Consider the following 26,941-nt stretch of genomic DNA (forward strand, 5'->3'; position numbering starts at 1 on the left):
GGGATAGCTATATATAGACCCTAGGACAGCTGAAATCTTCAGCTTTTGCTCCTGTATCCTGTGACAAGATGGATCTTCACATGGATAGCTTTTACTTCAAACTGGATCTGAGCATCAAGATTTTTCTGGCGTGTGCGTTTGCTTGGGAGCAACACCGAAACCGGGAAAGACAGAGAAGGACACGGCGTAGGCGGTTTTGGCAACACCCCATAGTAGAACTGCGGGAGAGCTGTGGTGCATATCACACCCTGTATGGTGAGCTCAATGAGAACCCAGAAAAATTCCCGGAATATACAAGGATGTCACAAGACTCTTTCCGGGATTTGCTTGATCGCGTCCAAGGAGCCATCCGGAGACAGGACACACAGCTCCGTAGAGCCATTCCACCAGAGGAACGTCTCCTGGTTACCTTAAGGTACGTAATAATTCTAATCAAAAGCTATCCATAATTTTTGAAGGTCTGACATGTATTTTTGCCATTTTTGAAAATTATTTATTCTTTCTACAGATTTCTAGCAACTGGAGAGAGCTTGTCATCCCTTCCTTTCCAGTACCGCCTTGGAATTTCCACGCTGTCCGGAATGGTTTTTGACACCTGCCGGGCTTTATGGACCATTCTCCGTGAGGAATTTATACCTATACCCACAGAGGACATGTGGAAAGAAATTGCTGAAAAATTTTGGACTGTTTGTGATTTTCCCAACTATTTGGGTGCGTTGGATGGGAAGCACATCCGGATTATCAAACCAGCCAGAACGGGATCACAGTTCTTCAACTACAAGAAATATTTTTCAGTAGTTCTCATGGCAATAGCCGATGCGGACTGTCGCTTCATTGCTGTGGACATTGGTGCTTTTGGCCGTGGCAACGATTCACAGACTTTTAAAAACTCTGATATGGGCCGACGTGTTTATGGCAAAAATTTTAATTTCCCACAGCCACGACCACTCCCCTACACTCAAGGCCCACCGCTGCCATTTGTAATGGTTGGGTATGAGGCCTTTCAGATGAGTGAAGATCTCCTGAAGCCCTATTCAAGTCAGGACTTGAACCACACAAAACGGATCTATAACTACAGACTAACCAGGGCCCGCAGAACAGTAGAGTGTGCCTTTGGGATTATGGTGTCCAAATGGCGCATTCTAGCAACTGCCATAAATCTAAAAATGGAGGCAGTGGATGAGGTGGTTAAAGCCTGTGTGGTTCTCCTCAATTTCATTCTGGCTAAGGAGCGACCCACCATAGAACTTGATGAACCTGTTGCAAACCCTTTGCCTGATTACCGTCATCACCCGCTGCGGTCAACATTTGAAGTAGGCCACATGCGGGACCAATTTGCTGCCTTTTTTGATTCTGACATTGGGCGTGTGCCATGGCAGGACAATATGGTGTAAAATGTACTGCTGGCTTCGGGTCTGTAAAGTTATGTTTGAAATGTTAATGTTTTTTCTAATAAAATAATTGTGTTTTACTTTCTTCACCATGTCTCCTATCTATTTTCTTAACAAACCACTTAGGGTTTTTGGGCTTAGGTTGTTGACGTCATTGCGTCCTGTCTTGGTTCACCAGTAGCTATTTGCCGCAGACTGTATAGACGATGGCTGTTAGGTGTCGCAGTATTTGTCCAGTACTTAACATCAGTATTTGTTAGCCAAAAACAGGAGTGGTAGTTAAATGCTTAGTGGTGCATATGTGTTTATTGAACTTTTCCTCACATAGCTCCACTCCTGGTTTTGGCTTACAAATAGTGCTGTGAAATACTGAGCAAATACTGACAGTGTGACGGCAGCCTACACAACAGATCTATACTCATCAAGTCAGGTGTCAGAAATAATGAATTCAGGATGCCAATGGCTCCTGAATTCATTTTTCCTGGCACTTGTCCTGGTGAGTATACATGTGTCTCGTATGACCTCCATCGTCCATTCGTATTTTCCATCAGTATTTGGAATCCAAAACCATGAGTGATTGATACATGCAGAAGTGGGGTACGTGTTCTTTGAATACTTTTCCTCACATAGTTCCTCTCCAGGTTTTGGCTTACCAATACTGATTTGAAATACTGAGCAAATACTGACAGTGTGACAGCAGCCTACACAACAGATCTATACTCATCAAGTCAGGTGTCAGAAATAATGAATTCAGGATGCCAATGGCTCCTGAATTCATTTTTCCTGGCAGTTGTCCTGGTGAGTATAGATATGCCATGTATGACGTACATTGTCCCTTCACTTTGTGTGAAATATATGTAATGTACCAAGAAGATAAAATGGAGGTAATACAATGCATTTCTCAAATCAGCAGGTCAGGGGTCATAAATAATGTTTCTGATAAGACACGACCTGTTGAGTATAGTTGTGCTGTGTATTACCACCATTTTGTCTTCTGTGTGCGACCAAAAGTCACGGAGTAAACTGAAAGAAGTGTTTTTGGAGAAAATACAAGTGTTATTTTTGGGGTCAACCTCATATCTCTCAACCAAACACACACCAAGCTTCAGTGTTCTGCTAAGTAAGTACTGGAGGTTGGAGGTGGCCCCCAAAAAAGTGTTCGACGCATTTTTTGTTATTGGCGCACGGTGTGTTGACGGCGGCGAAATACACAATTAACCTAACCTTATTGGGGCAAAACACAGTTTTATTAAACACAAACAAACAAAAAAAAAATTAACTGCGCCTGCTTGGGGTTGAGTGCCGATATTGTGGGGTGTTGAGCTGTGAGGTCTGGCTTATTGTAGCCGACATAGGGGTGGCAGGAGAAGGCGCTATAAAACTGCTGGGGTCAGGAAATTCAGGGATTGGGCTAGACACATGAGAGGGCTGAGACACACTGGAAGGGTGAGACAAACCAGACATTACAGACACATTGGGAGGTGAGGGGGGAGGGATAGCTATGGTTTTTTTTTGCTTTGTTTTGCCTTTCCCTTTCTTTGGTTGGCGCGGGTTAGTTGTTGTGGTGGCGGGGAACGCCAGGGCAGGGTCCGGCAACGGCACTCTTGTGGTGGTGGCGGGGAACGCCAGGGCAGGGTCCGGCAACGGCACTCTTGTGGTGGTGGCGGGGAACGCCAGGGCAGGGTCCGGCAACGGAACTCTTGTGGTGGTGGCGGGGAACGCCAGGGCAGGGTCCGGCAACGGCACTCTTGTGGTGGTGGCGGGGAACGCCAGGGCAGGGTCCGGCAACGGCACTCTTGTGGTGGTGGCGGGGAACGCCAGGGCAGGGTCCGGCAACGGCACTCTTGTGGTGGTGGCGGGGAACGCCAGGGCAGGGTCCGGCAACGGCACTCTTGTGGTGGTGGCGGGGAACGCCAGGGCAGGGTCCGGCAACGGCACTCTTGTGGTGGTGGCGGGGAACGCCAGGGCAGGGTCCGGCAACGGCACTCTTGTGGTGGTGGCGGGGAACGCCAGGGCAGGGTCCGGCAACGGCACTCTTGTGGTGGTGGCGGGGAACGCCAGGGCAGGGTCCGGCAACGGCAGTCTTGTGGTGGTGGCGGGGAACGCCAGGGCAGGGTCCGGCAACGGCACTCTTGTGGTGGTGGCGGGGAACGCCAGGGCAGGGTCCAGCAACGGCAGTCTTGTGGTGGTGGCGGGGAACGCCAGGCCAGGGTCCTGCGGCGGCAGCATGGTGGTGGCAGTGAAGGAGGCCCAAGCAGGAGCAGCAGTTGTCATGGTGGTGGCGGTGGGCTGACCCACTGCACTGGTGGTGCTGGCATGGTGGTGGTGCTATAATACGGTCCGGCAGTGTTTGGAATGGAGGTGGCCGTGCAGTGGTATGCAGCAGATGTCGGCATTGACGTAAAGCGTGACAGTGTGGGCACTGGTGGAAATGCCCCCACTGTCTGCTGAAAATACCGACTCTGCTGCATAGCCTGCACATAAGCAGCATTGCAGGCCTGCATAACAGGAATCTGGAGATCGGGACTAAGGTGTTCCGACATGCCCTGTTCTATCTGATTAAAAAAATGATGTGCTGGCCTCTGGAGGTCGGCTTTCACTTGGGCAAGGGCTGTGGTAACCTCCTGGATACGTGTGCTCATATGAATAATGGCAGTATCCAGTCGGTCACCCATCGCCTTGAGTCCCTCGTGGAAGACCGAGCTCAAGTGCAAAAACTCAGGCATGAGTGACCTGTCCGCGGCCCTCTGCCGCTGCCGGGAGGGGCCCATAAAAAATTGGCTAGAGGCAGAGGACTGGGGAAGGGGAACACCTGATGGACCAGCTTCCTGGTCTCCAGGTTGTGTGGCAGGCCCACTTGCTGCAGCGCTGGAGGATGGCTGGGACGGGTCCGTGGCTGACTGATGAAGGACCGCTCCAGAACCTGGGCCAACAGTGGAGCTCCAAGTGCTGTGAAAAAAAAAAAAAAAAATTAATACCAAACATTTACAAAAAGATAACTCAAGAGTTATATAAACATTCAGATAGGGAAAAGTCACACTAGCACTATTTGGAGTGAATTTTACATTAGAATTTGCAAGCCAGGAGTGCAACAGTAGGAAGATAAGTTTCATAAAACCACATGCTCAACTTCTGCATGCATCAACCACTCCTTGTTTTGGATTAAAAATACTGATGTAAAATATGAAAAGACAATAGAGGCTATACAAGCCATATCTCTATACGAGACACATGTATACTCACCAGGACAAGTGCCAGGAAAAATGAATTCAGGAGCCATTGGCATCCTGAATTCATTATTTCTGACACCTGACTTGATGAGTATAGATCTGTTGTGTAGGCTGCTGTCACACTGTCAGTATTTGCTCAGTATTTCAAATCAGTATTGGTAAGCCAAAACTTGGAGAGGAACTATGTGAGGAAAAGGATTCAAAGAACACGTACCCCACTTCTGCATATATCAATCACTCATGGTTTCGCATTCCAAATACTGATTCAAAATAGTGACCCAAAAAAGCTAGCATTATACAAAACTTTTTTTTTTCTTTTTTAACCAATATACTTACGTTCTTCGTGCAAGGACCGGTCTCAAAAATGCAAGGATGCAGTGGTACTTGTATTTTCGTATCCTTGCTCCAGAACCACTTGGAAGCCGGCTCTCTTGGCGCAGGTCCTTGTTGAAGCGGTCCTTCATTGATCGCCAACGTGTTTTGACTTTTGACACTGTTGACAAAACAAAACATAATAGTTAGGACAATGGTCTTTTGACCGTGGTCACACAACTGTGTGTGCTGTGAAAAAGTAATGACTTTCTCTCATCATACACAGTTGTGTGAGCATGGCCAAGGTATTGACTACATCACACTGCATTGCGATACTTACCAAATGCAGAACGGACCCGAGCCAGGGCATTGGCCCAGCCATCCCACAACGCTGTGGCCACCTCATTCCAAAGCCTCTGGATCGTCACGTTGTTGGCGTGCAGTGGATCCCGGGTGTCCCACAATGGGACTCGCTCATGGACCAGGGAGATGAGGTGTTCATTCTCAATGAGGTCCTCATCCCCTTCTGGAACCTAAAAACAAAAAGGACATTAATATTGGAGGCATTCACATACGGAAGACAGAAAACAGAATCAGAGGAATGTCATGAATATTGAAATAAAAAAAACACTGGTGCTGAAGCAAAAGGGAAAGAAAGAGAGAAGTAGAAAGAAATGAAGATTCAAGAATTGTAAAGTGAGGATACAATAAACAGTCAGCCATGTATACTTACACGCTGTCGCCGTGCCACCCGACCGTGACTATGCTGCTCCTGCCCAGTCTCCTGCCCAGTCTCTTCCGCTGTAGAAGAAGTGGTCTGAAAAAAGGAAAATATACATTGTCATATGTGTAGATGTGACAGTGAATACTTACCAATCTGAGGAGGTGAATACTCACTTCGCTGACATGTTCCCCTTGTGCAGGCCCAGGCGTTTCCTCATCAGAAGAAGAAGACATTCTGATGTGTGCAGAAAGAAAGAAATGGCAGAAATTAGGGCATATAGACACAGATTATAGAAAAGAAATGCATTGGATAGGATATACTCACATAGTTCTGAGGCTTGTTAGCTTGTTTGCTGCTCCAAGAGGTTGTGAGGCGTCTAGTCTGCAAGACAGTCTGATGAGTAGTGAACTGCAAATGTCCACTACCTCCCTTTATCACCTGGTATGTGGGGGGTGGCTTATCAGTGTCTAGACATGTTTTTCTCAATTGAGACGCATGCGTCGGCAAACGCAAGCAAACGCATGTGCTGCAAAACGCATGCGTTTACATAGACTACAATGCGTTTTTTTGGCGCAAACCTTGCGCAATCAGCCGCTTACGTTTCCAGGCAGCAAAATGACGCCTCTAAAAAAAACTACATGTTGCATTTCCGCGCCAAGACGCAGACGACTAGACGACGCATGCGTCGTCAAACGCGGCAAAACGCGAACAAACAAAAACGCATGCGTCGATAATGTTAAAGATAGGAATACACAAGGCATGCGGATATTTGCGGAATAAACGCTGCGGACACAACCGCAAATGTGAAAGCGGCCTTAGCTGCTTTTTTCTTGCTATAATACAAATTCTAACAGTCTATTCAGTAGGACTATCAGCTGTGTATCCACCAGACTTCTGCTCAACCCAGCTGATGGTCCCAACCCCATTTATAAAGGCAAGAAATCCCACTTATTAAACCTGACAGGGCACACCTGTGAAGTGAAAACCATTTCCGGTGACTACCTCTTGAAGTTCATCAAGAGAATGCCAAGAGTGTGCAAAGCAGTCATCAAAGCAAAAGGTGGCTACTTTGAAGAACCTAGAATATAAGACATATTTTCAGTTGTTCCACACTTTTTTGTTAAGTATATAATTCCACGTGTTAAGGCCGGGATCACACATAAGCGAGATATGGCCAAGTCTCACAGGTGAAAACCCAGCTCTGGCGCCGGCATTCCGGAGCGGAGCATGCAGCCGCACAGCAATACATGGAGCTGCACGCTCCGCTCTGGAGTGTCAGCGCCAGAGCAGGGTTTTCACCTGCGAGACTCGGCCGTATCTCGCATATGTGTGATCCCGTCCTAATTCATAGTTTTGATGCCTTCAGTGTAAATTTACAATTTGCATAGTCATTAAAATACAGAAAAATCTTTAAATGAGAAGGTGTCTCCAAACTTTTGGTCTGTACTGTATAATCCCGAAAAACTCAATTTCTCCCGCGCTGTATGGTAATCGTATCCGCTCCGATGGGTGTGGTTTCAGGCCTCCTAATCCCTCCTATCGGCTGTTGCTCGCCGTTCTACTTCGTAGATGACACCTCTTGCATCATCCCCATCGCCATGCGACATATCGCACCTCCTCAGAAATACTGCAATTAGCACATGCGCAGTATGCTTTGCTTAACTGCGGGCAAAGCCGAAAAACAGAAGTGTCATGCACCGGCACAGTACATCCAGCTCAGGCACCAGAACCACGTTTGCCAGCGCATGCGCACTTCTGCTTTTCGGCTTTGCCCGCAGGTGGGCAAAGCATAATGCGCAGGCACAAAACACAATATTTTGGAGCAGGCGCGATATGTCGCATGGCGAGGTTTGTCGTTATCCACGTTAGGAAGACGGCGAGCAGAAGCCAGGGAGAAGCATGCAGAGGTCCGAAACCACGCCCATCGGACGAGACAGACGATTACCATACAGTGTGGGAGAAATTAAAAAAGCTTTTTGGGAGTATAGAAGGGGCGTCAGGGGGTTATATAAGGATTTAGGGAATGCATAGCAGACGCTGAATAAGGTGATATTTTTAGCTGCTATATCACATCTAATAAAACTACCTGCCCGTGCCTTAACCTTATTTATCCTTGTAATAGGAATATTGTGCGGATCCAAATAATCATTTTTATCAATATGATCTCACTGACTTAGTTAAATATTTGTACTGATATACATTGCTCATAGAAAAAAAAAGAAGAAAAGGAACACTTAATGGGGTGGTCCAGAGCTAAAGTTTTAGAGTTTATTTTAATGCTAAATGTCCATTTAATGTAATAATTAAAATGGTTTTCCTAATAGACTTTGAATAAAAAGCCCCTACTGTTCTCTCAGTACTCCAACTACTTTAATTCCCTTTTTCGGGCTTGTCTTGCAGTCTTTCCAGCGCTCCTGTTGTCACTTTCTTCTACACCAAAGAAGGTAAAATTGATTTCCAATCGCTTAGGTTCCTGGCTGGACAGATTAATATTCCTGAAGATTAATTGACTTGAGCAAGTGTTTTCTTACTTTTTTGACCAGCTGATATCCATAAAATGTCTCCATCACAAAATTGAACAACTACAGGCTTTAAACCTTTTGTTTTTTTTTATGCAAACTAAAATCTTTTACATAACTAGCAGTTTCCCATTCCATTTCCAAAAGCACATATGCACACATAGATAGTATAAAACAAATACTACACATTGATACATACAAATACAATATAAAAAATATACATCTTTTCCGCTGTCTGGATAAAGCAGCTACACCGCAACATGAACCTAACCTCATACAACTGTAAACGCAGCGCCATCTATTGACAATGTGCCTACTAGACTGCAAAGGAAACCTGTCAGCTGCCATATCCCCTGTAAACTGCCACCATGTCTCTACTGCACCCCATTTTTTGCATTAGAATAAATTTCTTTTTCGCTGTAATAATGATAACTGTAAAATCAGGTTTTGTCCTCACGGTACCCAAATGTACAAGGTCTAGTCTGGCAGGGCATGGCTTTCCCCAAACTAATCCTCCCTCCCATCTTGTAAGCATGTCCCCTGGGGCATGAGTGATATGATTTGCAAGAGCAACATCACAGTCTGTTCTTTGCAAGCCTCGCGCATGCCTCCCACGGCACATGCAGTGCGCTGAAGAAGCTGGAGAGCGTACATCAAGATAAACTACATATACCCAAGGGTGGCAAATCGTCGCACGCAGGTGTGCTGACAAGATGGGAAGGAGGATTAGTCTGGGGGAACCAACACCCTGCTGGACTAGTCCCTGTAAAATTGCATAGTCTGAACACAGATTAAAACTTGATTTTGCAATTATAGAGCAATCACTAAAAGTATAAGAAGGAGCTTATTAGAATGTAGAAATATGATGCAGTATAGACATGGTTGTGGTTTAGGCAGGCAAGGGGAGCTGGCAGGTTCCCTTTAAATGACTTTTTCACATTTTTCTTTGGTTATAATAACAAAACATGCTACATTATTCTGCCAATCAAAAAGCAACTGTCATGGTTGTGGACAGGGTTCCTTCCCGGTCCTCTCGGGGTTAATTTTGTATGGCTTCCTTTTGGTTTCGGGAGGGCTATATTTACCCGCCTTCATCTGGGGATTCCGGTCAGTAATACATCTGTTCTGGCTGTGTGTGTCTGACCTCCTCGTGTGCTTGCATACTGTGTAGCCCGTTTGCCTTCTCGTGTATGATCCGGTCCGTGTTTTCATTCTGCGCTTTGCTTTGTGATTCTGTGCTTACTGTCTGTTTCTGGCTCTGGCCTTCGGGTTGGTACTCTTACTAATCTCCTGTCTGCCCCATTTGTACTGCACCGCTATCTACGGCTACCTGACCTTTTGCTACGTCCTGACCACTCTCAGCGTCTCACTCTTTAGTACTTCATCGACGTCCTGGCTTGACTTTGGCATGTTTAGACGACTGGCGAAACCGGAGAGTAATCACCGCTACTCGGTGTCTGGCTCTGGCCCCTCCCCCGGTGGTCACGTGTTTCAGGTCCTGCGCTCCTGCAGGTAAGCTCACCGCAGCGCTCCCCTCCCACCCCCCTGTCCTTCTGTATCTCCTGGACAGTCTCCCGCTGTATGTCTGCAGCAGGGGTCTTGATAGCAACATGATAAAAAAAGCGAGTAGACCCATAGCTTTCTATAACTTTGTCCCACCATCCAAATATATTGCTGTAGTTTATTTGAGCCTGAGTACAAAGTGTTAGGCTATGTGCACACATTGGAAGGGTCCTCTGCGGGTTCTCCCGCAGCGGATTTGATAAATCTGCAGGGCAAAACCGCTGCGGTTATCCCTGCAGATTTATCGCGGTTTGTCTTGCGGTTTCCGCTGCGGGTTTACTCCTGCACTTGCAGCATCAATAGTAAAAAAGGTATAATGTTAAAAATAATTTTAAAAATGGTTATACTCACCCTCCGACGTCCCGATCTCCTCGGCGCTGCACGCGGAGGTCCGGTTCCAAAGATGCTATGCGAAAAGGACCTTTGTGACGTCACGGTCATGTAGCAGGTCCTGCTCGCATTGCAACCCTGCGACCGGACGGCCGCGTGCAGCGCTGAGAGGCGGGAGGACTTCAGGGGCCATCAGAAGGTGAGTATATCACTATTTTTTATTTTAATTCTTTTTTTTTTACACAAATATGGCTCCCAGGGCCTGGAGGAGAGTCTCCTCTCCTCCACCCCAGGTACCATCCGCACATGATCGGCTTACTTCCCGCATGGTGGGCATAGCCCCATGCGGGAAGTAAGTGGATCAATGCATTCCTATGTGTGCAGAATCGCCGCGATTCCACACAAAGAAGTGACATGCTGCGGATTGTAAACTGCTGCGTTCCCGCGCATTTTTTTCCGCAGCATGTGCACAGCGTTTTCGGTTTCCCATAGGTTTACATTGAACTGTAAACTCATGGGAAACTGCTGAGGACTTGCAGCTGCAGAAATGCTGCGGATCCGCAGCAAAATCCGCAACGTGTGCACATACCCTTAAAGTGAACCTGTCAGCAGGATTGTGTTCAGTAACCTACACCACATTGTCCGGTCGGTGCCGTTACCTTGGTTGAAGAAATCCATCTTGTGGTTGTTGTTTAATCTTTATTTTCAGTTTTGAGTTAATGATATGCCCGTGCTGCGAGGAGGCCTGTGGGGATGGGGGGGGGGGGGGTGTCTTCGTGTGGAGCTCTGCTTAGGTATTCATGTGTACGGCCTTCTGACAGGTCACTGATCCCTCACTGACCTTCATTTACATAATGAATATTGCATATAGCATGGAAAAAAACAACCTTCTGCAGGCAGGTGCCAGCGGTGGCACCTGCCCTGCAGCATGATCGCATATAAAATGTGTATGTAATCCTTTTCTTTCATGTTATCCATAAAAAAAAATAATCAGCTCTGGCAAAAATTAAGAGACCACTGCACAGTTTTATAAAAATCAGTTTCTCTACATGTCTGACAGCCATTCCATTCCACAGCTGAATTCCAACCAGAGTGCACCTCATTCCACTTAATGTGCTTTTGATTAGGTGATCACGTGAACAAAATCTTATTTAACGAAGGACTAAGATCTCAGCGCTGAAATCTCATCTCCCGAGATCCTGGTACCGAGATCTCCATCTGCGCATGCGCCGCCTTCTGGCGGCCATTTTCCCGAAGTCCACTGCACAGGAAAGCATGGACGAACTGCCGGGGGGCTCAGGCATTTCACAAAATGTCGATAGAGCGCCCCCCACCCCCCCCCGCAGCAGCGGAGACGCCAGCATCACCCTGGGCAGGGGCGGACACCCTGGGCGGCGGCGGCAGACACCCCCTCATCCCAGCCTGCAACGGTATCCGCATTGTAAGACGCACCCCCATCCCCCCAAAAAATTTTTGGGAAAAAAAGTGCATCTTACAAAGTGAAAAATACGGTACCTATAAAGAGAAAAATCAGACAAACTGAAAAATTTGCAGTGGTCTCTTAATTATTTCCAGATCTGTATATAGAAAATGTAAATAGGGAACAGATCACTGGGGGATCAGTGATCTGTCAGAAGCCATCAGTATGAATATGCAAGCAGAGCACCACATGAAGACCCCCCACAGGCCGCCCCGGAGCACGGGTATATCATTAACAAACTGAAAAAAAATATTTCCTACCAATCTAATGACACTAAAATCATCCTTCAAAGGTCATGCAAAAGGGTTAAAGTATGCTGCAAGAAAAAGCCTATGAAGTCAGTGTTTGTGAAAAAAATCTGTACGTGATGGAATTTTTTCGCTATTTTTAAAGAGTTCAGCGATAGAAAATATAGAAAAATCACCTCTTATTTATCAAACTATTTTATCCTTGCAGACCTCTGTAATCTGTCTTCATTTAATTCACATTTTATTTTGAGAATGATTGATCCTGGCGGAGAGAGAAGCGGATTTTTCTAATAAATAAGAAACTTTGTAAGATATCTTTCATGTGTTCTATTAATTCATGTAATAAAAATAAACTTCGGTTACTCTTTAATGCATCTGGCTCTTAGTTGTCACCGTAGAAAAATACACCCGTCTATACAAAAATGTATTATTACATGTCAGCCATTTAAATGAATGCAACATAGTAAAAAGATAGCATCGGTCTTCCAGAATGAAAGCAGGTGATACCTTGCAGCTCTCCAGTGTGGTTCCTCTAACGACAGAAGTGCTAAGCATAAGACACCGTATACAATGCCTTGAAAAAGGATTCTTTCCCACATTACACCTACAAACTTAAATATATCTGATTTCGATTTTATGTGATATACCAACACAAAGTAGCAAGTATTTGCAAAGTGTAAATGAAGGGATACATGGTTATCTAATTTGCAAAATATGAATCAGAACAATGTGACGTGCATTTGCATTCAGCCTCCTGTAGTCTATTACCAATAAATAAAATCCTGAGTGACCAATTGCCTCCAGAAGTAGAAACAAATTGTAAATTGAGTCCTCCTGTGTGTAATTTATTCTCAGTATAACTACAGCTGCTTTGTGAAGGCCTCAGAGGTTTGTTTGAGAACATTATTGATCAAAACAGCATCATGAAAACCAAGGAACCCACCAGACAGGTCCAGGATAAAGTTGTTAAAAAAGTAAAGCAGGATTGAGTAATAAAAAAAATAAAATATATATATAGCCCAAGCTCTGAACAGCTCACGGAGCACTGTTCAATCCATTGTCCAAAAATTGAAGCAGTATATCACAACCGAAAACCTACCAAGACATGCTGTCCACCTAAAGGAACATCCCAAGTAAGGACAGCACTAACTAAAGAAGCCAAAATGCCCATGTCACTCTAGAAGAGCCGCAGACATCCACAGCTGAGGTGGGAGAACAGGAAAACCTTTCACTCACTTCCGGTATTTTTCCCTCCTCATTTAAGCATGCCATCATACATCCATTACTTAAAAAACCCTCCCTCGACCAAAACTGTGCCGCTAATTATAGACCTGTCTCTAATCTTCCCTTCATCTCTGAACTGCTGGAACGCCTGGTCCACTCCCGTCTTACCCGCTATCTCTCAGATAACTCTCTTCTCGACCCTCTTCAATCTGGCTTCCGCTCTTTACACTCTACTGAAACTGCCCTCACTAAAGTCTCTAATGACCTACTAACAGCTAAATCTAATGGTCACTACTCCATGCTAATTCTATTGGATCTTTCCGCAGCATTCGACACTGTGGATCATCAGCTCCTCCTCACTATGCTCCGCTCCATCGGCATCAAGGACACTGTTCTCTCTTGGTTCTCCTCCTATCTCTCTGACCGATCCTTCACTGTATGTTTTGCTGGTTCCTCCTCCTCTCACCTTCCCCTTACTGTAGGGGTTCCTCAAGGATCAGTCCTAGGCCCCCTCCTCTTCTCTTTGTACACTGCCCCTATTGGACAAACAATCAGTAGATTTGGGTTCCAGTACCATCTCTATGCTGATGACACCCAATTATACACCTCTTCTCCTGCTTTCACTCCGACCTTCTTAAAAAACACCAGTGATTGTCTTACCGCTGTCTCTAACATCATGTCCTCCCTCTATCTGAAACTGAACCTGTCAAAAACTGAACTCCTCGTGTTCTCTCCCTCTACTAACCTACCTTTGCCTGACATTGCCATCTCCGTGTGCGGTTCAATCATTACTCCAAAGCAACATGCCCGCTGCCTTGGGGTCATCCTTGATTCCGAGCTTTCATTCACCCCCCACATCCGATCACTGGCTCGCTCTTCTTATCTGCATCTCAAAAACATTTCTAGAATTCGCCCTTTTCTTACTTTCGACTCTGCAAAAACTCTTACTGTTTCTCTTATTCATTCCCGTCTGGACTATTGTAACTCTCTACTAATCGGCCTCCCTCTTACCAAACTCTCCCCGCTCCAATCTGTCCTGAATGCTGCTGCCAGGATCATATTCCTCACCAACCGTTACACCGATGCCTCTACCTTGTGCCAGTCATTACACTGGCTACCCATCCACTCCAGAATCCAGTACAAAACTACTACCCTCATCCACAAAGCACTCCATGGCTCAGCACCACCCTACATCTCCTCTCTGGTCTCAGTCTACCACCCTACCCGTGCCCTCCGCTCCGCTAATGACCTCAAGTTAGCATCCTCAATAATCAGAACCTCCCACTCCCGTCTCCAAGACTTTACACGTGCTGCGCCGATTCTTTGGAATGCACTACCTAGGTTAATACGATTAATCCCCAATCCCCACAGTATTAAGCATGCCCTAAAAACGCATTTGTTCAGACTGGCCTACCGCCTCAACGCATTAACCTAACTATCCCTGTGTGGCCTATTAAAAATAGAAAAAAAAACAAAAACAAAACACATAATCAGGTTCCTTGCATCGTGTTCTCATACACTTTATGCAGTTAATAGCCCTCTGAGTCTGTACTGCTACATACTTAGGCAGTTAACTGGTTCATGCAGCTTTACATGAACACCCGAGCCTTACACTATGGCTGGTCCAAATAACTAAAGCAATTGTTACCATCCACCTCTCGTGTCTCCCCTTTTCCACATAGTTTGTAAGCTTGCGAGCAGGGCCCTCATTCCTCCTGGTATCTATTTTGAACTGTGATTTCTGTTATGCTGTAATGTCTATTGTCTGTACAAGTCCCCTCTATAAGTTGTAAAGCGCTGCGGAATATGTTGGCGCTATATAAATAAAAATTATTATTATTATTATTATTATAAAACTATTCGTTGTATACTCCACAAATCTGGCCTTTATGGAAGTGTGGCAAGAAGACAGACATTTTTGAAAGCAAGCCATAAGTCGCATTTGCAGTTTGCAAAAAGCCATGTAGGGGACCCAGCTAGCATGTGGAAGAAGGTGTCCTGGTCAGTTGAGATCAAACTAGCACTTTATGTGCTAAATTCGAAACGCTATGCATAGTTACATAGTTATTAAGGTTGAAGGAAGACTTTAAGTCCATCTAGTTCAACCCATAGCCTAACATGCCCTAACATGTTAATCCAGGGGAAGGCAAAAAAAACCCATGTGGTAAGAGTAAGCTCCACCATGGGGAAAAAAATTCCTTCCCGACTCCACATACGGCAATCAGACTAGTTCCCTGGATCAACGCCCTATCAAGGAATCTAATATATATATACCCTGTAACATTATACTTTTCCAGAAAGGTATCCAGTCCCCTCTTAAATTTAAGTAATGAATCACACATTACAACATCATACGGCAGAGAGTTCCATAGTCTCACTGCTCTTACAGTAAAGAATCCGCGTCTGTTATTATGCTTAAACCTTTTTTCCTCCAGACGTAGAGGATGCCCCCTTGTCCCTGTCACCGGTCTATGATTAAAAAGATCATCAGAAAGGTCTTTGTACTGTCCCCTCATATATTTATACATTAACATAAGATCACCCCTTAGCCTTCGTTTTTCCAAACTAAATAGCCCCAAGTGTAATAACCTATCTTGGTATTGCAGACCCCCCAGTCCTCTAATAACCTTGGTCGCTCTTCTCTGCACCCGCTCTAGTTCAGCTAAGTCTTTCTTATACACCGGAGACCAGAACTGTGCACAGTATTCTAAGTGTGGTCGCACTAGTGACTTGTATAGAGGTAAAATTATGTTCTCCTCATGAGCATCTATGCCTCTTTTAATGCATCCCATTATTTTGTTTGCCTTTGTAGCAGCTGCCTGACACTGGCCACTAAATGTGAGTTTGTCATCCACCCATACACCCAGGTCTTTTTCATTGACGGTTTTGCCCAGAGTTTTAGAATTAAGCACAGTTATACATCTTATTACTTCTACCCAAGTGCATGACCTTACATTTATCCCCATTAAAGCTCATTTGCCATTTATCAGCCCAAGCTTCTAGTTTACATAAATCATCCTGTAATATAAAATTGTCCTCCTCTGTATTGATTACCCTGCAGAGTTTAGTGTCATCTGCAAATATTGAAATTCTACTCTGAATGCCCCCTACAAGGTCATTAATAAATATGTTAAAAAGAGGGCCCAATACTGACCCCTGTGGTACCCCACTGCTAACCGCGACCCAGTCCGAGTGTGCTCCATTAATAACCACCCTTTGTTTCCTATCCCTGAGCCAGCTCTCAACCCACTTGCACATATTTTCCCCTATCCCCATTATTCTCATTTTATGTATCAACCTTTTGTGTGGCACCATATCAAAAGCTTTTCAAAAGTCCATATACACTACATCTACTGGGTTCCCTTGGTCCAGTCCGGAACTTCATAGAAGCTGATCAAATTAGTCTGACATGAACGGTCCCTAGTAAACCCGTGCTGATACTGGGTCATGAGGATATTCCTCTTCAGATACTCCAGTATAGCATCCCTTAGAATGCCCTCCAGGATTTTACCCACAGTAGAGGTTAAACTTACTGGCCTATAATTTCCGAGTTCAGTTTTTGTCCCCTTTTTGAATATTGGCACCACATTTGCTATACGCCAGTCCTGTGGTACAGACCCTGTTATTATGGACTCTTTAAAGATTAAAAATAATGGTCTATCAATGACTGTACTGCATGGCACAATTTTCAGATTTATACATTTAAAATATTTAGAAAACCATGCATCATTTCCTATACAATTCACAAATACTTACCCACTTTGTGTTGTTATATCACATAAAATGCATTTTGTTTGTGGGTGTAATGTTGAAAAGGTCACAGAGTATGAATACTTTTTCAAGGCACTGTACATATGGTAAATTAATGTACAGCAGCTCTCTTAGCATGATAATCCCGGTAATTGTAGAACCAGAGTAGAGAACATAAAAAAGGTTGAACATAAGTTGAAGAAACAATGGCCAATATTTTCGGAAACATCCTAAAGAGAAGATAATAAAATAAGGTACATACCCCAAAGGAAACATCATAATCACTTGGTGTGAATGGCTGATCAGCCAGATCCTCAAAGAACTCAGCCAGGGAATACAGTGTATCTGCTGCCAACCTCTCAAAGGTAGTTTCATCCAAAGTACTATGAATAACAAACATGTTTGCTTGTTTATTATAGGTATAAAGCAATAAGCATCAAGCAGAAAAAGATTCCTTGAAGAAAACAAAACCCTTCTATATAATCTCCCCTTCAGATTCCTGTTTGTTGCCTGTGGGATGTTATTAGTAAAATCCCTATTGCTTTCAGCTGATATCAACAAGCTGGTTGTTTAATGGCCTGACAGGCAGACCACACCTCTGTACACCCAGAACAGTTGTTAAAGGGGATATCCGGGACTTTAAAAAAAAAAAAAAAAAGTGTACGGAAGCACAAACAGGCATGCAGTTGCTACTGCCGGGGATTTAGAAGACTCTGCTGACGTCACGTCTACAGATTGGTGGCTTCTTTTCTGGTCCTCTCTGTAGACAGTGCGGGACTTCTGAGGTCATTCTGATTGACAGCCAGATTCCAGCTACCTAAGGCCTGATTCACATGTCAGTATGTTTTGGTCAGTATTTGTATGCCAAAAGCAGGACTGTCTCCAAAACATAGGACAAGTGGCAATCCTTCATTTATAGTTTTTCTCTGTAAGTTCCACTCCTGGTTTTGGCATACAAATACTGATCAAAAAATACTGATGTATGAATGAGGCCTAACTGGGAGAGTCGGCTGTCAATCAGAATCACATTGGAAATCCCAGCCCGTCGTATCAGCAGATGCAGCGCCATGCACAATGGGCAATTATCGTAAATACTCGAGTGTAAGCCGAGATCTTCAGCCCAAAATAATGGGCTGAAAGTGCCCCTCTCGGCTTATACTCGAGTCATGGAAGGCAGGGGGGGGGGGGTCAGCGGGTGAGCGACGCCTGTCAAATACTCACCTGCTCCCGGCGCTCCTGACGCGGTCCCCGAATGTCCCATGGTCTTCGGGTGCAGCAGCTTCTTCCCCTGTTCAGCGGTCACTGGTACCTCTCATTAAAGTTATGAATATGGACTTCACTCCCATAGGGGTGGAGCCGCATATTCATTACTGTAATGAGCGGTGCCATGTGACCGCTCACTACAGGAAGAAGCTGCCGCTCCCGGAGATCATGGGACATGCAGGGACCGCGTCAGGAGCGCCGGGAGCAGGTGAGTGTTTCATATTCACCTATCCTCGTTCCACCGCCGCCCCGTCTTCCGCGTCCTCTGCAGTGACTGTTCAGGTCAGAGGGTGCGATGACGTATTAGTGTGCGCGCCACCCTCTGTCTGAACAGTCAGTGCGGAGAGACGGGACACTGAGGAGCAGCGGGCAGGGACGAGAGGTGAGTATGTCTTTTTTTTTTTTTTTAGTGCAGCAGCAGCATTACATGTGGCACAATGTTATATGGAGCATCTATGGGGCCATAAAGAACAGCATGGAGCATTATATGGGGCATCTATGGGGCCATAAAGAACTGCATGCAGCATTATATGGGGCATCTTATGGGGGCCATAACTGCATGGAGCATTATATGAAGCGTCTATGGGGGCCATAACTGCATGGAGCATTATATGGGGCATCTATGGGGCCATAACTGCATGGAGCATTATATGGGGCATCTATGGGGCCATAAAGAACTGCATGGAGCATTATATGGGGCATCTATGGGGCCATAACTGCATGGAGCATTATATGGGGCATCTATGGGGCCATAACTGCATGGAGCATTATATGGAGCATTACATGGGGCCATAAAGAACTGCATGGAGCATTATATGGGGCATCTATGGGGCCATAAAGAACTGCATGGAGCATTATATGGGGCATTTATGGGGCCATAAAGAACTGCATGGAGCATTATATGGGGCATCTTATGGGGCCATAAAGAACTGCATGGAGCATTATATGGGGCATATTTGTATGTGGAGCATCTTATGGGGCCATAATGAACTGTATGGAGCATTATATGGGGCCTATTTTGTATGGAGCATCTTATTGGGCCATAATGAACTGTATGGAGCATTATATGGGGCATATTTATATATGGAGCATCTTATGGGGCCATAATGAACTGTATGGAGCATTATATGGGGCTCCTGATTCAATATGGATATTCAAAAACACTTTACCTACTGATGTCTCAATTAATTTTACTTTTATTGGTATCTATTTTTATTTTTGACATTTACCGGTAGCTGCTGCATTTTCCACCCTAGGCTTATACTCGAGTCAATAAGTTTTCCCAGTTTTTTGTTGCAAAATTAGGGGGGGTCAGCTTATACTCAGGTCGGCTTATACTCGAGTATATACAGTGCTTGGATACATTTTTTGTTTTTTGAAAAGTTCCAGATACTCCCTTTAACCTCTTAAAGACTAAAAACACTTTGTAGGACTTTGTAGGACAGTACTACTTAGCCATACGGAGAGTTTTGGTAGGGATGAAGCTCTATTTGCCTCCTGGAGCAGATTTTCCAAGAATAGTTTGCGGACTCCATATACAGATCCACTAAGTGCTAGAGAGCAGAATCTTCCCCTCAAGTGATCCCATTTTGGAAATTATACCCCTGCCAAATGTGAACGCTAAAGGTGGTTTATGCACACTGGGGCTCAGAGTTGAAGGGGCATTTGGATTTAGGAGCGCGGAATTTGCTGAATTTCTTTTGCGAGCCTCTGTACTCCCAGTAATGTGGAAGCCCCCTATATTTCCGTTAACAGATGACAGACCTGAGTGAGTGCTTGCTTTTTTGTGGATTGAGTTGAAGCTTTTATTGGATACATTTTCATAACATTTATCTGGCGCTCAACACTGAGCTCTTACTTTGGGGTTTCTATCTAAATTTCCGACTGACGTGATTCAGATGAAACCCCTAAGGAATTCAATCACTATAATGAGGCATTAGAGTTACTCTGGACTCTGTCTGGCCTCTGTTCAGCGTTGTCCTTCTTTTCAGAGGTGCACAAAACTATGGTGGACCTTGTTTTTATGCACTCCTAAAACAAGAATGACACCGCCGGATCACAGGTCCTTTGGTGTGCACAGTGTCTCCATCTGCCTCATTATAGGGAATTTTCTGCTGGCGGTTCTGTCTGAATCACGTATTTCAGAGATTTACACGGAAACCCCGGTATAAGCCCTCAGTGTAGAGCGCAGGATGTGCGCAGAGCCTTACTGCGATCTTTGGAAGGCAGAATGAACAAATCCACAGCAGATGAAGAATTGGTTTTATTTATTTTTTATGCCATTCCTCGTGCGGTATAAGTGATTAGGCAACTTTATTCTTCGGGTCGGTGCGATTACAAGGACACCAGATTTATGTCCGTTTTTTTTTATATTTGGATGCTGTCACACACTAAAAGACGCTTTTGTTTGCAAGATGTTTTTGCAGTACCATATTTTGAGAGCTATAATTTTTCCATATTTCGGCCCACAGAGTCATGTGAGGGCTTATTTTTTGCGGGACAAGTTGACTTTTTTTATTGGTACTATTTTTGTGCACATGACATTTTTTGATCGCTTTCTATTACGATTTTTGTGGAAGCAGAATGAACAAAAAACAAGAAATCCATGAATTGTTTCTTTTGTTGTTTTTTTTCTCCGTTCTGTGCGTGGTAAAATTGGTAAGGCCGCTTTATTCTTCGGGTCAATACGATTACAGCGATGCCACATTTATATAGTTGTTTATGTTTTGGTGCTTTCACATAATGAAAACTTCTATAGAAAAAATATTTATTTTTGCATCACTTTATTTTGAGAGCTATAACTTTATTTTTCCACTGATGGAGCTGTATATACTATATATATATATATTTTCCGGGACTTTCACTTTTTTTTTTTTTTTAAACTTTGATTGCAGATATAATGCACTGCAATGCACCAGCATTGCAGTGCATTATATCTATACTGACAGCTTCTGACACCAAGCTGTGAGCATGGTCTCAGAAGCTTTCTGTAGCTTGGTGACCTGGGGGTTGTCATGGTCACCATGGCAACGATCGGGCCTCCGCAAATAAGTCAGGTTGACACCGATCTGAAGGCAGAGGGAGCGCCCGTCCCTCTGCCTCACTCTTGTACGCTGTGATCGCGCTTGGGGGTTAACAGCCAGGGGCGGTGCTGACACCGCTCCTGGCTGTTAGTGCAGACACTCAGCCACTGGCAGAGCTGAGCTGCTGCACTGATCGAGCAGGAACGGATGATATTTCAGAATCTCCTGCGCGATCATCCCGACCGATCTCAGCGATCTGGGTGCGGAAACCGACGGCATGGGTCCCTGCACCTCTTCCTGTGCCTCTCAGCTGTCACAGACCGCTGTCGGCACTGAACTGTCACTGCATGGTGTGTCGGCACTGAACTGTCACTGCATGGTGTTTACACGCAGTGACAGTTTAAATGCATGATGGGTATAGCCCGGTCCTGTTGCGGGAACTGACAGCCCAGCCATGATGGACGTTAAGGGGTTAATATGATCGTTCCGTATATAAAACAATGTTAATCGTCAGTATATCACGTTTACACATTTATAAGCTTGAAAAGAAACATTTTGCTTATTTATGGGCCATTGGTGGCCTGTTTAGACTACACAATTATCCTGCTCCTTTCAGATTATATGTCCTGTACAAATGGGCTCTAAATTTACAAAGAATAAATCCCATGCTCATGTAATAAATTACCATTATTTGCAATATTATTTTCTTATGGGAGTGCTCCATTCACACAGAATATTAGGACCTCTGCTCTGAGTCAGTGGGGGTCTCAGTGAGCATACATTGATCACCTCTTCTGTTAATAAGCGATACATGTATTTATTGGGAAAATCCCTTTTAAAGGGAACCCGTCACCAGAAACAATGCTATTAACCAGAAAAACCTGCGGGTCAATCTGCAGGGTAATAGTGTTATGGTAATAGTGTTACTATGCTGTCCAGCGCCTGCACGCAGCTGAATGCAGTGGGGAGATAATGTTCTTTATTCTCCTCGCCATCATTCGGTTTTCAGTCAAGGAGGCCGCGCTGGTTCACTCACTGCTCTGAGAATAGAGAGCGGCCGCTGTAACCGCGCCCCTGACCCTGACTGACAGACGACCACAATGTAGAGCCAGTGTCCTTAAGGGTCAGGGGCACAGTTACAGCGGCCGCTCTGTATTCTCAGAGCGTGACCGAACCGGCCCCGCCACAAGACGGAATATAGAATGCTGGCGGGGAGAGTAAAGATCATTTCCTTCCCGTTGCATTAGGCTGCGTGCAGGTGCCGGACAAGATCATAACGCTGTTAACCTACAGATTAGCCCCAGGTTAATAGCTTTATTTCTGATGACATGTTCCCGTTAAAGACAGACCTTCTTCAAATTAATTTAGTGACACACCACGAAAAGAAACCCCAAATTCACTGTACCTCGTACTCGTCAGTGTCCCTGTGGTTCTGCTTATAGCTAGTAAAACGTTGTTGTGGACGGCTTGTACATGTGGGAGTGACCATATCTGACTCTAAAAAGAAAAACAAATTGTAAGTCATGTTTGCCACTTTACATTCATGTCTGTGGTTATGAAGTTACGATTGACGGCCTATTTAAAAATGTAAATTAAATTTTCAGACAACACTTTTTTGCCAATACAATCAGATGTGTCAGAAAAATGTTGATCACATATCAATGTGTTTTCAATCTGTTATGACGCCCACCTACATTTTTTAAAACTCTGTATACGTTAGCTACATTTAGCATCAAAAAGTTAATTTATTTCAGTTCTTCAATACAAGCAGCAATCAGTGGTGCCTGTACACTACAGCTGTATATTACATAGTGAGATATCGCTCAACTGGACACTACCAGATGGCCGAACTGTAGTACTAGGTATATGCACGAAAAACATCTTTGTAACTTGTTACCCAGGATAGAAAAATATTAGGTTTTGAGAGTCCTGAGTGGCTGATACCTTATAATGGCTAAATAAAAGATGATAAATTGCAATCTTTTGAGACTAATCAGGTCTCTTCATCAGGCACAGCATAACAAAATCTGAAAAGTCACATTTATGCTGTACAGGACACTGGAATAATGCAATAGATAAGACAAGTGACGTGAAGCAGAACTATCAATATGGGAGAGGGAGAAACACATGGCCATAAATATTGGAACAGTTCATAGATAAGGAGTGTTAAAGTTTTACTGTCCAGTGATTGAGGTCTGGTTCATGCTTGTGATGCCCCCAAATGGTTCGAGGAGCACATTCCTTAGTTGATATATCAAATTGTCTCTTCAGAGAGGAAGAGGACTAGAACTCTAGTGCCACCTATAGGAAGTAGCAAAAAGTCAATGTCGACCCTTTAAACGAGCCTTGTCACATGACTTAGGATAAAAGTCAAAACCAGATGTCAATTTGCAGACACTGTTTTGGGGTACTGTCCCTCATCAGTGCAAAGTGTGAGATCTGGTTTGGCTGTGTGAGAGGTGTCTGATTGGGATCCAAGGGTAACGCTTCTCCTTGTGGATAGTGACATGTTAAGGATGACGAGATGAGGAGACTTTTAAGCCACAATGCTCCTCTTGGAAATATGCAAATTGTTGCTTCAGAGATTAAGAGGACTAGAACTCTAGTGCCACCTATAGATGGTATAGAAAGACATAAATCCATGCGACACATTCATTCCTGAACTGAGTGCGTAACATTTGTCATAACTTTTTACTCCTAAATTTTTCTGTCTCTGAGATTTGAAGTAACCTTGTAATACCAGTAATTTAATGTCCATTACGTTGTGACCAGGGATACAAAAATGTTTGGCCACACGTAGATCTATTCTTTTTTTTCCTTTTATTACATGGTGATAAGAATTCATCCTTGTTCTAACCTTTTCCTCCAGATTTGGATTGCAGCTGACTACTAGAGACGCCCAGATGCTTTTTTGCTTAGTTTTGTAATGTAGAGGATAATTCCTTGGCATTCTGGTGGCTCTTGAAATCTGTTTTTCAATTGTTCTTGGATGGTAGCCTTCATTCGAAAAGGTCTTTGAGGCCACCAAGGTGTTTGTCTCTATCCATAGGGATGGAACATACACATGCTTCTCTCTAAATTAGAATATCAAAAAGTTAATTTATTTCAGCTCTTCAATACAAAAAGTGAAACTCATATGATATAGAATCATTACAAACAGCGTGATCTATTTCAAGTGTTTATTTCTGTTAATGTTGATGATTGTGGCTTACATTAGAATACTTTATAACACCAGCTTGAAAAATGATTTTGAAATCTGAAATGTTGGCCTACTGAAATGTATGTTCAGTAAATGCACTCAATACTTGTTCGGGGCTCCTTTTGCATCAGTTACTGCATCAATGCAGCGTGGCATGAAGGCGATCAGCCAGGGGCACTGCTGAGGTGTTATGGAAGCCCAGGTTGCTTTGATAGCAGCCTTCAGCTCGTCTGCATTGTTGGGTCTGGTGTCTCATCTTCCTCTTTACAATACCCCATAGATTCTTTATGGAGTTAAGGTCAGGCAAGTTTGCTGGCCAATCAAGCACAGTGATACTGTTGTTTTTAAATCAGGTATTGGTACTTGGCAGTGTGGACAGGTGCCAAGTCCTGCTGGAGAATGAAATTTTCATCTCCAAAAAGCTTGCTCTAAAATTGATCTAAAATTTCCTGCTAGACGATTGCGCCGACTTTGGTCTTGATAAAACACATGGACCTACACCAGCAGATGACATGGCTCCCCAAACCATCACTGATTGTGGAAACTTCAAACTAGACCTCAAGCAACTTGGATTGTGCCTCTCCACTCTTCCTCCAGACTCTGGGACCTTGATTTCCAAATGAAAAGCAAAATTAACTTTCATCTGAAAACAACACCTTGGACCACTGAGCAACAGTCCAGTTCTTTTTGTCCTTGACCCAGGTATGACGGTTCTGGCTTTGTCTATTGGTCATGAGTGGCTTGACACAAGGAATGCGACACTTGTAGCCCATGTCCTGGATACGTCTGTGTGTGGTGGCTCTTGAAGCAATGACTCCAGCAGCAGTCCACTCCTAGTGAATCTTCCCAAAATATTTGCATGGCCTTTTCTTCACAATCATTTCAAGGCTGCTGTTGTCCTTGTTGCTTGTGCACCTTTTTCTACCACAATTTTTCTTTTCAATCACCTTTCCATTAATATGATGGAAACAGCACTCTGAACAGCCATCTTCTTTAGCGATGACCTTTTGTGGCTTACTCTCCATGTGGAGTGTGTCAGTGACTGCCTTCTGGACATCAGTCAAGTCAGCAGTCTTCCCCATGATTGTGGAGTCTACTGAAACAGACTAAGGGACCTTTTTAAATGCTTAGGAAGTGTTTTCAAGGGGTATTTCGTGGTTTTCATTGGCTGTAAGCCATAATCATCAACATTGACAGAAATTAACACATGAAATAGATCACTCTGTTTGCAATGATTCTATATAACAAATTAGTTTCCCTTTTTGTATTGAAAAACAGAAAAAAAAATGAACTTTTTGATGATATTCTAATTTTGTTTGTTTGAGGCACTTGTTTATACACAGCAGGCAGCGCTGTATACACAGACTAGGAGCAATCAGTGGTGCCTGTATATTACACAGTGAGGGCACACACAGGACTGAGCTGTAGTACCAGGTGTATACACAGCAGGCAGCGCTGTATACAGACTAGGAGCAATCAGTGGTGCCTGTATATTACACAGTGAGGGCACACACAGGGCTGAGCTGTAGTACTAGGTATATACAGCAGGCAGCGCTGTATACACAGACTAGGAGCAATCAGTGGTGCCTGTACACAGTGAGAGCACACACAGGACTGAGCTGTAGTACCAGGTATATACACAGCAGGCAGCGCTGTATACACAGACTAGGAGCAATCAGTGGTGCCTGTATATTACACAGTGAGAGCACACACAGGACTGAGCTGTAGTACTAGGTATATACACAGCAGGCAGCGCTGTATACACAGCCTAGGAGCAATCAGTGGTGCCTGTATATTACACAGTGAGAGCACACACAGGACTGAGCTGTAGTACTAGGTATATACACAGCAGGCAGCGCTGTATATACAGACTAGGAGCAATCAGTGGTGCCTGTATATTACACAGTGAGAGCACACACAGGGCTGAGCTGTAGTACCAGGTATATACACAGCAGGCAGCGCTGTATACACAGACTAGGAGCAATCAGTGGTGCCTGTATATTACACAGTGAGGACACACATCACACAGGACTGAGCTGTAGTACCAGGTATATACAGCAGGCTGTGCTGTCGGCTCTTGGATTCCCACCATGTGACTAGCTGTCATGGGTAAGCGCCTCAGCCTATGACATCAGTGCTTAGCGGCTCTACACTCCCACCGTGAGTCTTCCATGACTTTCTATGTGCTACCAGCATGCCTTTATGTAATGCATGTGATTACATTGCCAGCAGTACTCACCTTCAGTGTTACACATCGGCCCACACCGTTCACTGCAGCTCTTGGGTTGCAGCGAGCCCTCATGAAGCAGGCGCCCACTCTCGGTGCCCTAAACAGAGCCCACATACTACCGGGCAGACACGGTGTCACTCAGCCTCATATCGGAAATGGATTGCCTGTGTCTAGCACTGGTAGACAATGTCCTGCTCGATTTATCATGCCTGAACATGAAAAGAGCATTTTTTTTTCTCTCCTGACATCTAGTGGCTGTTTGCAGAATAGCAAGTTCTCGACCTGAGAATAGGTCAAATAAATGTTCCATAAGAGCTGGATGTAAACATATAACAAGGCAACGACAAACAATATATACACAATAAAACTGATAAAAATAATCATTATTATAATATTAGTTACTGGATTAAAACCAAGTAAAAATATGGAGAATTGTCATGTTACAAGATGTCTAA

General features: G+C 44.4%; 1 protein-coding gene across 1 annotated transcript in view; it reads right to left on the reverse strand.

Annotated features, from left to right (window-relative positions):
- Nucleotides 1-26,676, reverse strand: part of FXN (frataxin) — a 42,784-nt gene extending 16,108 nt beyond the window's left edge. The window contains exons 1-3 of the mRNA XM_077249081.1: nucleotides 26,496-26,676; nucleotides 22,463-22,554; nucleotides 17,034-17,154 (exon numbers count right to left, since the gene is read on the reverse strand). Of these exons, the coding sequence (XP_077105196.1) occupies nucleotides 17,034-17,154; nucleotides 22,463-22,554; nucleotides 26,496-26,600 (318 nt within the window). The 5' untranslated portion in view covers nucleotides 26,601-26,676. The remainder of the gene's footprint in view (nucleotides 1-17,033; nucleotides 17,155-22,462; nucleotides 22,555-26,495) is intronic.
- Nucleotides 26,677-26,941: the final 265 nt, after the last annotated feature.

The sequence above is a fragment of the Ranitomeya variabilis genome, chromosome 1 (genome assembly GCF_051348905.1).
Source record: "Ranitomeya variabilis isolate aRanVar5 chromosome 1, aRanVar5.hap1, whole genome shotgun sequence".
Lineage (NCBI taxonomy): Eukaryota > Metazoa > Chordata > Amphibia > Anura > Dendrobatidae > Ranitomeya > Ranitomeya variabilis.